The sequence below is a fragment of the Trichosurus vulpecula genome, chromosome 5, assembly GCF_011100635.1.
Source record: "Trichosurus vulpecula isolate mTriVul1 chromosome 5, mTriVul1.pri, whole genome shotgun sequence".
Taxonomy (NCBI): domain Eukaryota; kingdom Metazoa; phylum Chordata; class Mammalia; order Diprotodontia; family Phalangeridae; genus Trichosurus; species Trichosurus vulpecula.
In genome coordinates this window covers 219,414,354-219,428,392 of record NC_050577.1, presented here as the reverse complement: position 1 = coordinate 219,428,392, position 14,039 = coordinate 219,414,354, and the positions used below count along the sequence as shown (strand labels likewise).

The window sequence follows — 14,039 nt, the reverse complement described above, 5'->3', positions numbered from 1 at the left end:
AATGGCCTGACCCAATGTTATTTTACAGTGATAATTAGGACCTTGGGTGACCTTGAGTTAGTCATGTTAGTATAGAACTGAGAAAAGGCAGAAGCAATGAGATACATCACACCGGATGGATCAAAGACAAAACCTGTATGGGGGATTAAACCGAGTTCTCTTAGAACCCAACATAGCAGAAAGCTCTCAGAACCCTGATTCAAGCATGAATATCCCTGGCAGCATCTCATAAATGTTTCACAAATAATTAAGGAATGCAGTTGAGCAAATTTAAGGGGTGGGGAAGGAATGTAATTCTTGTTTTAAAAATTCAGATTACTAACTAGCTCTGGATTCCAGCAGCTGTTTGAAGAAGCCAGGGCCTCACTGACAAGAAAGTTTAAGAAGCTGTTTAAAGTGGAGCCAGAGCATGGGGGAGAACAAACTGATCAGGAATTGGAGAATCTCTCCGAGAATGAGAAGGGGAAAACCAAACCTAATCTCTTGGAGACCAAGGGAAAAACCACTCACACTTCACTCCAAACATTCCCATCTGACTTTACCAAAGTCTGTGCTGCTACCTACCCAAACGGAAGGGTGAGAAATGGTGGAAGCAGTTTTGTTTCCACAGTGTTGAAAGTCTCTCTCCCCCATCCCCCAGCTTTAGCAGAATGTAAGTCAGATGACTGATTAGAACCAGTTCTAATCAGAGCTATAATCTAGCAGAGACCAGGCTAAAGGTTAGAGGCGTGTACACATGCTTAAGTTGCCTTTTGAAAGAGGCATGACGTGGGCAGTTCAGGTGGTTGCATCTGGCCAATGACGAGCCAGGTAGGAGATTCCAATTAGGAGCCAATAAAAGTACTGGCATTTGTCTAAGTCCCTTGTACTTCCTCCTGTACTCTGTTCAGGGGATGTGCCCATTTATTCAGGAAGAATAAATAAAAGATACAATTAAAACCTTCTTGGCCTTCCATTGAGTACTGTTTATTCCTAAACAATGTAAGTATGTTTGTAACAGAAGTTTTGTCATAGACATCTTATTCGACAGGCCTTAGATTAAAAAAATAAGAGGTTGCAGCAGGAAGCATGCTGGACTTGGGAGTCCCAGGGTCTGAGTTCAAATTCTGACTATGTCACTTATCTGAGAGACTTGCTATGCTTCAATTTTCTTATTTATAAAATGACAGGATTGGACTAGATGACTTAAAGGCCTTTTTTGGCACTAGATTCATAATTGTATGACAAAAGCATTCATTGTTTCCCTCACTCTCCTGATTCCTGGAGTCAGCATCTGAGGTATTTAAGGACTTGCTATTCTGGTCTGGCATGTGATGGAGGAAAGAAGGACCTGGAATGGTTGCCTGGGAGGATTCAGGCTGGAAGAGCTGGTCCCAGAGGTCCATGTGGAGTGCTCCATGAGCAAACACAAAGGAAAGGGACCCCAGAACTTGCCGACCTACAGCAAAGGGTAAATTTAAAAAATGTCATCCTGATGAATATCTCCATAAGAAGTGGAAAATTCCTGAGCCTGCTCATGAGATGATTTTAACAGGAATCTTGCTTTAAAGAGGAAAAAGAGGGGGAAAGTGTTCTTTGCAGTATGTGGATCACAGTGAAAATTCCGGTTTTTTCTCTTGCTAGTTTCCAAGGGTATTTGCATAAGGGAGTTCAAGATGCACCATTATGGGGGTGGGGGGGGCAGGTTTAGATGCTTCCTAGAGAGGAGCCCAAGGTATTGGTTCTACTTAGTAATGATGAATTTCTTTTTAGGTATCATATTGAAGGGCAGCTAAGTGGAACAGTAGATACAGCACCTGAGTTCAAATGTGGCCTTAGATGCTAACTGTGTGACCCTGGGCAAGTCATTTAACTTTGTTTGTTTACTTCAGTTTCTTCATCTGTCAAATGAATTGGAGGAGGAAATGGCAAACCATACTGGTATCTCTGTCAAGAAAACCCCAAATGGGGTCATGAAGAGTTGGAAATGACTGAAAAACAATTAAACAACAAAATCATACTGAAAAGTGTAAACAAACTATTAAACGAACAAACAAACATGACCAAAGATGAAGTTTTGGTGAAGTCTGGCTAAGACTCTGTGCTTTCCTGATATGGTCATTTCAGTTAAATTCATAAATTCTTTGAGGGCCAACATGAACTCTGACACAACATTGGCTTGAGACACAAATACAAGGTCAACTGAGACTCTGAACAACTGCCAACTATAATCACGCAAGTGCTGTTGGCAACCTGTGTGCACATATTTTGCTTTTCTCCTTATGGGCAGAAATAAATTCTTTAGCCCCACCACCAAAGTTTTATCGACCCCTTTTGTTTTCACATGAACCATCTCAGATAAGCCCCTTTCTTCTTAAGAACTTCCAGGCTCTGAAAAGATTTTTTTTCATTTAAGAAAAGATTGAAAGCTATGCTCATATTATGCTGTATTAGTAGACAATGACCCCTATTTTAAAGCCTGTTGTGTTGACTGTTTTTGCACATCTGACTGGGAAGGTTGTTTTCTAAAGTGTTAACTTCAGGACTGTAGACTCCTCATTTATGACTCACAGTTGAATAAGAAAAAATTAGGCTTCTATCCTGTGGCTATCCAACTTTGATCTTGTATCTCTTCCCCACCAAGAACAGAAGTACAGGACAGAGAGATGTAGTTTTGTTATTTAGATAACTTACTGGAACTTAATCCCAGAGTGTCCCTGAGGTAGAAGCTTGGCTATATGTTGTTGGGGTTTTTTTCCACCCATTATAAAATACAAAGATATATTTGGGATTACTCTACTGAGACTAAGGTTTATGTCTTTTTCTTTAACCATTTTAAAATATTCACCATTTCTAAATTAAGCAATTCACAGAAAACTGATGTTGGCAGAAAACTTTGGATACAAAGAATATCTGTTGGTCAGAATGTGATCGCTAAAAGTAACAGAAGAAAACATCACGGGCTGTTTCACAATATTTAACACTATAGTATACTTCTGATACGTTATCTATTCTCCCGAAGACAAGGACACTTTGGAGTTCAGTGGGAGCCTCAGAAATAATTCTGACCATTAAGTAAACAACAAAAATTTAATAAATAACACTTTGTATGAAAAAAAATACCCTAACAAGTGTACAATCTCTGTTAAAGAAATATTAACATGACTAAAAGAAACTTTCCTAAGTCAGATAAACATACAACTGAGTCAGATTTCCTCTTGGCAGTGCGTGATTACATTGATAAAAATCTTTTTACTGCATTTTATGACTTCTGATGAAATTCTAGTCCTCTGGAACCATAAAAAAGAGATGTAACAGATGGTGCTACAGCACTGTGCCTTCCTGAAATGCTTCTATCCACCTAAGGAAAAGAAAAAAAAATACATCCTTAGATATGATTTTGCAATTTCTGTATCTAGTTATATATGAAGCATAATAATGAGGATGAAAAAATAGGTAACATTTATGATGACACACTTTTGGTTTTACAAATTGTGTCTCATGTGAACCTCACAACAACCTTGTGTAGTAGGTGCTACTGATATTATCCCCATGGTACAGATGAGGAAACGGAGTTTCTGAGATTATGCTTAATGTCATATGAACTTTTTAAGCATCAAAGTTAGGGCTTGAACCTAGGTCCCCTGACTCTAAATAAGGCACTCACTCCATTAAGGATAGTACTGTCTACTTGTTTTTGTGCCAGGGGTGAAACTGTGTGTGTGTGTGTGTGTGTGTGTGTGTACATATTCATATATAAATATATATATAAACATATATAAATATATATATATAAATTCATATATAAATGTACACACACACACACACACACACACACACACACATGGAGTTGTCTTGGATGTAATCAGCTTATAAAATGCTCTGCCACCTTTTGTATGACCCTTGGTAAATGAGTCCATCTTCCTTACTGTAAAATCCAGGGTTTGGACTAGACCTCTAAGTCCCTTCCAGGTCTGTCTATGATCCCTGAAGCTCATCCTTCCTTCCCAGGGCACCGACAAAGTCATTTCTATCTTGCTACTATACTAGGTTAGGCAAAGGTTGATTTTTTTTTTAAATAAAGCTCAGTGTTTACTATCAATAAATGATACGATATCACCAATAATTATTTTCTTTTGCCATTAGTATTTTAGAAGGATAACAGGATTTTAAAAAGCAATCAGTCTCAGTTTTACTGATTTGGGATGGGAAAAAAGCAATGAGAAGCAATCTGGACAGCAGAGCTTGGTGGTTTTATGAATGAACAAGAGAAAATCTGATCAATGTATGGGAAAAAACACACTTGGAAAAGTAGAGCCTTTGAAAGATAATCTCCAGGGAAGGTAGGTGGTACAGTGGATAGAGCGCCAGCCTGGACTCAAGAGAACCTAAGTTCAAATCCAGCCTTGGATTTGACCCTTGACAAGACACTTGTCAAGACACTTGACAGTTACTAGCTGTGTGACCCTGGGCAAGACACTTAACCCTGGCTCACCAAAAAACAAACAAACAAAAAGAAAGATAATCCCCTGTATTTAGGAATAAAATGTTACACTCAACCTCAAAAAGAACCATGTTCAAATCCTACCTTAGTCATTTAAGCTCTCTGAGCCTAGGCTTCCTTATCTATAAAAAGCGGGTCACCTAAAAGCCCTTTGCAAATCTGTTACAGGAATTTGAACTTACATGTTCAGAAATGCATTCAAATTGCAAGTATTTATTTTCACTGCTTTGCTTTTTTATATTGAGGCCATCAGATGAAAAGGAAAGGATGATGGAGTTTTAAGTGGTGACATTTAGGATCCCTGCTACTGGGAAAGCTGAGGCTATGGGTCCCCTGAGCTGGGAGTTTTCAGCTACAGTAGGACTAAAACTGATTGAGTATCCGTACTAAATCTGTCCTCCACATAGTGAGAGGAGGGGAAAGGAAGGAAGGAGAAGAAAAATGAAACCTCTCTGGGCTAGGAATCAGCAAGCCCTGAATTCAAATCCAGCCCCATATACTTACTAGCTATGTGAACCTGGGCAAGTCAGTTAAACCCTTGCTGCCTCTATGTCCTCATCTATAAAAGGGGACCAATAACAGCACCTATCTGTTACATTAAAATAACATTAGTGGTTCCATTTTGCCCTTAACTGCCACTTTGTGAAGTTAAGCTTCAACTTCTAGGAAGTTAGTTGATTTTGGACAAGTCACAAGATTACTCTCCCTCCCAACTGTCACCTGACTTAAGGAATGTCACAAAACTGCCCCTCCTCTTCCTCTATTTCATGGTCTCCCAATCCCCTCCACCAGTAAGAAACCAGGTGTCTCAATCCCTATTATCCTATTTTTCCTGCTTTTCACTCCCTCCAAATTGTATTTAACTGTAGAAATCAATGGTCAGTGTCCTTAGCTTGAAAGAGGGTTTGAAAGAAAAGAGTTTGGAAATTTTGGAAAGAGGTTTGAAGGAGGGGTTTTTATTTCATTCAGATAAGGAAATGAGAAACCTTATTTGGTTATTTTTTATGATATGGAAAATATAGAACTATATATGCAGCATTGAATTATTTGAGGACAGCTTCCTCTTTCTGTTTAAACAAGTAGCTTTTCCTGCCTATATTCCCTTGTCCTCTTTGAATTTCCTAGAAATACAACTGAAAATGCTCCAAGGCAAAATATGGTCTTTCAATAAAATAGAGGACTTTCAAGCTTTCTCAGTGAAAAGACCAGAACTGAATAGAAAATTTGACTTTCAAACACAAGAATCAAGAGAAGCATGAAAAGGTAATCAAGAAGCAGAAATTGCAAGGGACTTACTAAAGTTGAACTGTTTTGTTTACATTCCTACATGGAAAGATGATGTGTATGATTCATGAGACCTCAGTATTAGGGTAGCTGAAGGGAATATGCATGCATACATACATACATACATACATATATATATATATATATATGTGTGTGTGTGTGTGTGTATGTATATATATAAGTGAATGTGTATGTATGTATATATCTATGTGTATATGTATATAAGAGAGAGAGAGAGTAGACACAGGGTGAGTTGAAGATGAAGGGAAGATATCTAAAAGAAATAAAATCAAATTAAGGGATGAGAGAGGAACATACTGAGAGAGGGAGATAGGGAGAGATAGAATGGGGTGGATTATCTCGCATAAAGTGGCAAGAGGAAGCAGTTCTGTGGGAGGAGGGGAGAGGGCAGGTGAGGGGGGAATGAGTGAACCTTGTTCTCATCAGATTTGGCCTGAGGAGGGAATACCATACATACCCAATTGGGTATCTTACCCCACAGGAAAGAAGAGGGAGGAAGATTAAAAAAAAGGGGGGGGGGATGATGGAGGGGAGGGCAGATGGGGGTGGAGGTAATCAAAAACAAACACTTTCGAAAGGGGAGAGGGTCAAGGGAGAAAATTCAATAAAGCAGGATGGGTTGGGAAGGAGCAAAATATAGTTAGTCTTTCACAACATGAGTATTGTGGAAGGGTTATACATAATGATACACACGTGGCCTATGTTGAATTGCTTGACTTCTTAGGGAGGGTGGGTGAGAAGGGAAGAGGGGAGAGAATTTGGAACTCAAAGTTTTAAAATCAGATGTTCAAAAACAAAAAAAAAGTTTTTGCATGCAACTAGAAAATAAGATACACAGGCAATGGGGCGTAGAAATTCATCTTGCCCTACAAGAAAGGAAGGGAAAAGGGGATGGGACGGGAATGGGGTGATCGAGGGGAGGGCTGACTGGGGAACAGGGCAACCAGAATATATGCCATCTTGGAGTGGGGGGGAGGGTAGAAACGGGGAGAAAATTTGTAAGTCAAACTCTTGTGAAAATCAATGCTGAAAACTAAATATGTTAAATAAATAAATTTAAATAAAAAACAAACAAACAAAAAAAAAAGAAATACAACTGAAAAGCCTACGGTAAGGGGTAAGGTGAGTTTACCACCCTCTTAAGTATCTGAATGGGGTTAGGTTAGGTTGAGGAAACAAAAGAAATTGATTTGTCCCTTTGGGTGATTGAAGTTGAGGGGTTGATCTTGGTGCAGGCTAAGGTAAGCTCCTCTTCACTCAGTTTCTCCATTGTGCTAGTTTCCTTTTTGAACAGGAAATTATCTCACCTGGTTAATTCTGAGCCTGGTTTTGATACCCCATGAACAATGTGAAACTTTGCTACGTGATTGGCTGGTAAATATGACTTGTGCCCCCCCCTATAGTTTATGTCAGGTCAGGCTGTGCCCTTGAGGGGACAGTCTTGATATCACCACAATTATGTCCCTACTTTTCCTTTCATAGTAGAAGAATTTGGAGACAGTTACATATCCTAAGCAATTAATAAATGAGTTCTTGGGCTTGCCATCCACTTGCTAACAGTTATATATTTACATAAAAGATTAGATTCTTGAAGTATCTCATTCTTTCAAGATGATATGAGGATAATACCCTGATAGAGGGGAATAAGACAAAGATGTAAAAGCTTTCTAATCAAATGGAGAAGTAAATTTTGAGAAAGCAACAGGTTCAGATGTGTGTACACACACATAGGTTTGGTTTCCAAATGTCTGTAATGGGATATATTAGGACTTGAGCATGTTTTAGTAATAATTTCTCAAAATTGGATTAAGGAGTTTACATTGATAATTGTCAAGAAAGTGAAATTACTGTCTTATTTTGAAGCCTCTGTATGATCATTTTAAGAAACAGAAGGGCTCATTTTCCAAGTCAGGTCTTCATGGATTTTTTTCTAAAAGATTCTTTCTTCAGCCTATTGATAGTAGTGTCCATATTAGGCACAAAGTTAACAAGTGGTGTGAAAAAACTGAAATTCTCTGAAGTTTTAGGTGAATTATGTTTTGCTGTTCTTCATATAGTTTTGCTGTTAATAGAATTAGAACTATAAGGCTTAAGCTGGTTTTTACCACATGAACTAGTCACTAAATTGTATCGAGTCTTGTTACTGGCAGATTTTAGCAGAATTACCTAGGAATCTCTGCAAGTGACTTGGAACCAGAGAAGCAGATCTTCTAGGAGAAGCCCCCTTCAGAGCTGCCCTGAGGACAAGGCCTAATGCATAATGTCCAAAGGTTGTCATGGGCTGGACAAGTATTTGGGACATCTAGGATTCAAGATTACTCTCCCTTTCAACTGTCACCCAACTTAAGGAATGTCACAAAACTACCCTTCCCCCTCTCACCTCATTGTCTCCCAATCCCTTCCACTAGTAAGAAACTGAGTATCTCAAGCACTAACTTCCTGTTTTTCCCTCCCTCTAAATTGTATATTAATGGCGTAGAAACCAATGGTCAGTGTCTTTGGCTATAGAGAGTCATGGACCCTGTTTGTTTCTGTACCTGCATGCATCGCTAAATAAATGGTTGTCTGGCTGTAACTCCGCAGTTTCTTTACTCCACAGTAACAGACCTCATAGGATTTTTGTGAGGACCAAATGAAACAGCCTATGTAAAGCACTTTACAAACCTTAATATGTTCATGCTATTATTGTTGTTATAATTATAATCATTGCTAACTGTCCTTGTTAACCACTAACATTCCATTTACCAAAAACATTTCTACTCACCTTCAAGAAAATTTGTAAACTCAACTGAACTTTTCCTACTGATAATTCAAGGAAAGGAATGCTTGTTATCAAAAGTAATACAATTGTTTTATGAAGCCAAAACAAACCTTATTATAAATTAGGAGTCGCAGGGAACTGGCCTACTCAGAAAGATTCTCTATCGAGGTTTCCATATTAATGGAAAATATGTTCACTAAGGCAGCCCCCCGACCTAATTTGATTAGAAAAGTCACTGAAGAGAGACCTTGTCAGTCTTAACCATCAAAAACTAGGTTGGCTTCCCCCCATTAAGCCTGTCCCTGCTGACAGCATGGGGGCCTTTTTAATGTGACCGACCTTCCAGTGAGACAAGTTAGTAAGCAGCTGTTGGAAGTCTTGCTGTTCCCTGGCACAAGGGAGCCCTCAGACCGCCAAATCCTTGGAATGTTGAGGGCAAAGATTCTTGCCCTTGACGTAAGAGAGGTCAAAACAGGCTCCAGCTTCCCTTCCCGTCAGCAGGAGCTGCCACATGCTGCTTTTTTCTCAGGTCATGTGTGGACAAAAGATCTTGGCTAGCCCCATCTAATTTTCACTACCCTTTGGGCTCTTACAAGTCTCCCCGATTCTCACCCCTCTGCTTAAAGCAACTTCTGAGCAAAGTTTGTCTAGTATGCTTCCATCTCATTTTTTTATTTTTAAAAACTGACAAACAGCAGAAAACAAGAGGATTTTTTATGAAACAATGAATCCCATTTTATTCGTCACTTTTTCCCCCCCAAAAAATACATAAATTCTACCAGTTGTCTATGCTTCCTGTGCATTTTTAAAAAGCTAATCTTTCAATTTTAAATAGATTAGCAACTCTCTTAAAACTTAACACTCAGAGAGCTACTGTTGACTCGCTCCTCATCATACAGCCATATATGTGTCAGATGCAACCCTTGAAACTAAGCCTTCCTAACAATGATGCCCTACTTTATATTCACCACTGCATGCTGTCTCTCAAAAAAAAAACAACTTTTAAAAGAAGTTAGACTGGGGTAGCTAGGTGGATAGAGCACCACCCCTGAAGTCAGGAGGACCTGAGTTCAAATCCAGCCTTAGACACCTACTAGCTGTGTGACCTCCAAAAAATAAAATGAAAGGCTGTTATGATAATCTTTCCATTTTAGAAAGACTGATGGACATAGTATGATCCCTTGGAAAATGCACTGCCTCTGAAGTGAGAGACCTGAATTCAAATCCTGTCTCTAATGCTTATTACCCATGTGATCTTGGGCAAGTCACTACTCTACCTCTCTAGGCCTCAATGTCCCCATTTGTAAAATGAGGAGGTTGAACTAGATGGCCTCTGAGGTCTCTTCTAGCTCTAAATCTATAATCTGATGACTTCTTTTATAACAAGTCACTTAATGAGAGTCTTTAGACCCTCAAGCTCACAAGGACCTGAAGCTTTCATAGTCCCTCCCCTGTAGTTTTTCATCTATGATCTATGATCTTCCTTACATTAAAGGGAGAATTAAAGGGAGAATAGGAGCCAGATGCAGGATTGCACCAACATAGGGGAATTCCCAGATGAGGACACTCTCTGTACCACAAAACTGAGCGGCACCTTCTCTGCAACTTATAGTCTTAGAAAAGCTCCTGGGTTGGGGCAGCTAGGTGGCGCAGTGAGTAGAGCATTGGCCCTGGAGTCAGGAGGACCTGAGTTCAAATCCAGCCTCAGACACTTGACACATGTACTAGCTGTGTGACCTTGGGCAAGTCACTTAATCCCAATTGCCCTGCCAAAAAAAAAAAGGCAAAAAAAAAAAAAAGCTCCTGGGTATTTTTAATATCTTAAACAAGTACAGAACATGCATAGCCTAAATCAAACTGTCTCAGGGAGGGAGGAGAGAATTTGGAACTCAAAATTTTTAAAAATGAATGTTAAAAATTGTTTTTACATAAAATTGTGAAGAAAGTAAAACAGTATTTGAAAAAACTTTCAAAAAACAAAAATAAAACAGTCAAGTGCAGAGGCAAATGCTAAAGTATATATTTGGTAGCAAAAAAAAAAAAAAAGGCATGTCTAAGTGACTTACTTCTGAGCCGAATGAGCATCATCTGCTTTGAATATGTAGAACAGGACATTTTTATGCAGTAGTTGGAACACTTTAGACTGTGAATTTTCATCTTGAACTTCAGCAACAGTGAATCCCAATAATGGCTGACTTTCCAAGGCTGCGACATCCTAGTTTTAAAACACACACACACACACACACACACACACACACACACACACACACCTCAGTTTTAGAAATGGTATAACATTCTGCCTTTCTTTTTTTTTTTTTTTTTTGCAATTTTTTTAAATGCAATTTATTTAACATATTTGGTTTTCAGCATTGATTTTCACAACATTTTGAATTACGAATTTTCTCCCCATTTCTACCCTCCCCCCCACTCCAAGATGGCTTATATTCTGGTTGCCCTGTTCCCCAGTCAGCCGTCCCCTCTATCACCCCCCTCCCCTCTCATCCCCTTTTCCCTTCCTTTCTTGTAGGGCAAGATAAATTTCTACACCCCATTGCCTGTGTATCTTATTTTTTAGTTGCATATAAAAATTTTTTTGTTTTGTTTTTGAACATCTGATTTTAAAACTTTGAGTTCCAAATTCTCTTCCCTCTTCCCTTCCCACCCACCCTCCCTAAGAAGTTGAGCAATTCAACCTAGGCCACACATGTATTATTATGTATAACCCTTCCACAATACTCATGTTGTGAAAGGCTAACTACATTTTGCTCCTTCCCAACCCATCCCGCTTTATTGAATTTTCTCCCTTGACCCTGTCCCCTTTCCAAAGTGTTTGTTTTGATTACCTCCACCCCCATCTGCCCTCCCCTCCATCATCCCCCCCGCCTTTTATTTTTTTTTTTTTTATCTTCCTCCCTCTTCTTTCCTGTGGGGTAAGATACCCAACTGAGTATGTATGGTATTCCCCCTCAGGCCAAATCTGATGAGAGCAAGGTTCACTCATTCCCCCCTCACCTGCCCTCTCCCCTCCTCCCATAGAACTGCTTCCTCTTGCCACTTTATGCGAGATAATCCACCCCATTCTATCTCTCCCTATCTCCCTCTCTCAGTATGTTACTCTCTCATCCCTTAATTTCATTTTATTTCTTTTAGATATCTTCCCTTCATCTTCAACTCACCCTGTGTCTGCTCTCTCTCTTTTACATATATATATATATAAACATATATATATATACACATACATACACATACATACATATACACATAGATATATACATACATACACATTCACTTATATATATACATAACATATATATATATATATATATATATATATATATATATATATATTTATTTGCATATTCCCTTCAACTACCCTAATACTGAGGTCTCATGAATCATACTCATCATCTTTCCATGTAGGAATGTAAACAAAACAGTTCAACTTTAGTAAGTCCCTTGCAATTTCCGTTTCTTGATTACCTTTTCATGCTTCTCTTGATTCTTCTGTTTGAAAGTCAAATTTTCTATTCAGTTCTGGTCTTTTCACTGAGAAAGCTTGAAAGTCCTCTATTTTATTGAAAATCCATATTTTGCCTTGGAACATGATACTCAGTTTTGCTGGGTAGGTGATTCTAGGTTTTAATCCTAGCTCCATTGACCTCCGGAATATCGCATTCCAAGCCCTTCGATCTCTTAATGTAGAAGCTGCCAGATCTTGGATTATTCTGATTGGGTTTCCACAATACTCAAATTGTTTCTTTCTGGCTGCTTGCAGTATTTTCTCCTTCATCTGGGAGCTCTGGAATTTGGCAACAATATTCCTAGGAGATTTCTTTTTGGGATCTATTTGAGGAGGCGATCGATGGATTCTTTCAATTTCTATTTTGCCCTGTGGCTCTAGAATATCAGGGCAGTTCTCCTTGATAATTTCCTGAAAGATGGTATCTAGGCTCTTTTTTTGATCATGGCTTTCAGGTAGTCCAATAATTTTTAAATTATCTCTCCTGGATCTATTTTCCAGGTCAGTGGTTTTTCCAAGGAGATATTTCACATTGTCTTGCATTTTTTCATTCCTCTGGTTCTGTTTTATAATATCCTGATTTCTCATAAAGTCACTAGCTTCCACTTGCTCCAATCTAATTTTTAAAGTAGTATTTTCTTCAGTGGTCTTTTGGACCTCCTTTTCCATTTGGCTAATTCTGCCTTTCAAGGCATTCTTCTCCTCATTGGCTTTTTGGAGCTCTTTTGCCATTTGGGTTAGTCTATTTTTTAAGGTGTTGTTTTCTTCAGTGTATTTTTCAGTATTTTTTTGGGTGTCCTTTAGCAAGTCATTGACTTGTTTTTCATGGTTTTCTCGCATCCTTCTCATTTCTCTTCCTAATTTTTCCTCTACTTCTCTGACTTGCTTTTCCAAATCCTTTTTGAGTTCTTCTATGGCCTGGGGCCAGTTCATGTTTTTCTTGGAGGCTTTTGTTGTAGGCTCTATGACTTTGTTGTCTTCTTTAGGCTGTATGTTTTGATCTTCTTTGTCACCAAAGAAAGAATCCAAAGTCTGAGACTGAATCTGGGCGCGTTTTCGCTGCCTGGCCATATTCCCAACCAACTAACTTGACCCTCTGCCTTTCTTTTAAAAAAGGATGCATTTCTTTTTCAAGATTACAAATGACGCTAAACCACAACAATTTCCACAAAATATCCCAGAATTTCAGAATTGGAAGCTGCCTCAGCTACCTAGTCCAACCAAAACCTGAACCAGAATCTCCTCTCCCTGTGAACTACTTGACAAGGAGTCATGCAGAATCTAGATACTGGGAAAACTCCAGTCCAGGGGAAATGGCTGCTGCATCCAGTGCCAGTTTGGGGAAAAAAAAACAAACAACATCTGATTGTTGGAAAGTTTTTCTTTACATCAAGATTAAATTTACTTCCTTTACTTCCTTTTCATTTCTACCCATTGCTCCTGGTTCTACCTTAAGGGACTAAGAAGGTCTCTTCTTCCTTCTTCTTCTACATATGATTTTTGTTGTTTGGATGAGTCCAGTTATTCATGACCCCATTCACATTATAGTTTTCCAATAACTTTCACACTCATTAACATTCATTTACCTCCCAGAACAACCCTGGCAGGATGATCATCACCCCATTTTCAGCTGAGACTGAAAAAAAGTGATTTGCTTAAGGCTGTTGTTTGTCCTTCATTCTCAAAGAGGACCAATGACATCATGAGGTGATGTCTTGACTCATGGATGAATTGGATTTGAATGAAGCAGAGTTGTACAAAGTCATCAGTCTTACTGCTCTCTCTTCCAGAGTCATAGAAGTCCAGTGGCAAGACAACAGTCATGGCAATCAGGGATGGCCTTGGATGCAGTGGATGACCTTGGTATCTTCAGTGTCTAACCAAACTCTAACCACAGTGCCTACTTCAGCCTTTGGAACAAATTGTTCTCATCTGCCCATTCTGCCGGGGAAAGTTTTCACATGCTTGGT

General features: G+C 38.9%; 1 protein-coding gene across 1 annotated transcript in view; it reads right to left on the bottom strand.

Moving 5' to 3' along the window:
* Positions 1-944: 944 nt before the first annotated feature.
* FGD6 (FYVE, RhoGEF and PH domain containing 6) overlaps positions 945-14,039 on the bottom strand; it is a 182,352-nt gene continuing 169,257 nt past the window's right edge. Inside the window, exons 20-21 of the mRNA XM_036762145.1 lie at positions 10,616-10,764; positions 945-3,340 (exon numbers count right to left, since the gene is read on the bottom strand). Coding sequence (XP_036618040.1) covers positions 3,304-3,340; positions 10,616-10,764 — 186 coding nt within the window. The 3' untranslated portion in view covers positions 945-3,303. The remainder of the gene's footprint in view (positions 3,341-10,615; positions 10,765-14,039) is intronic.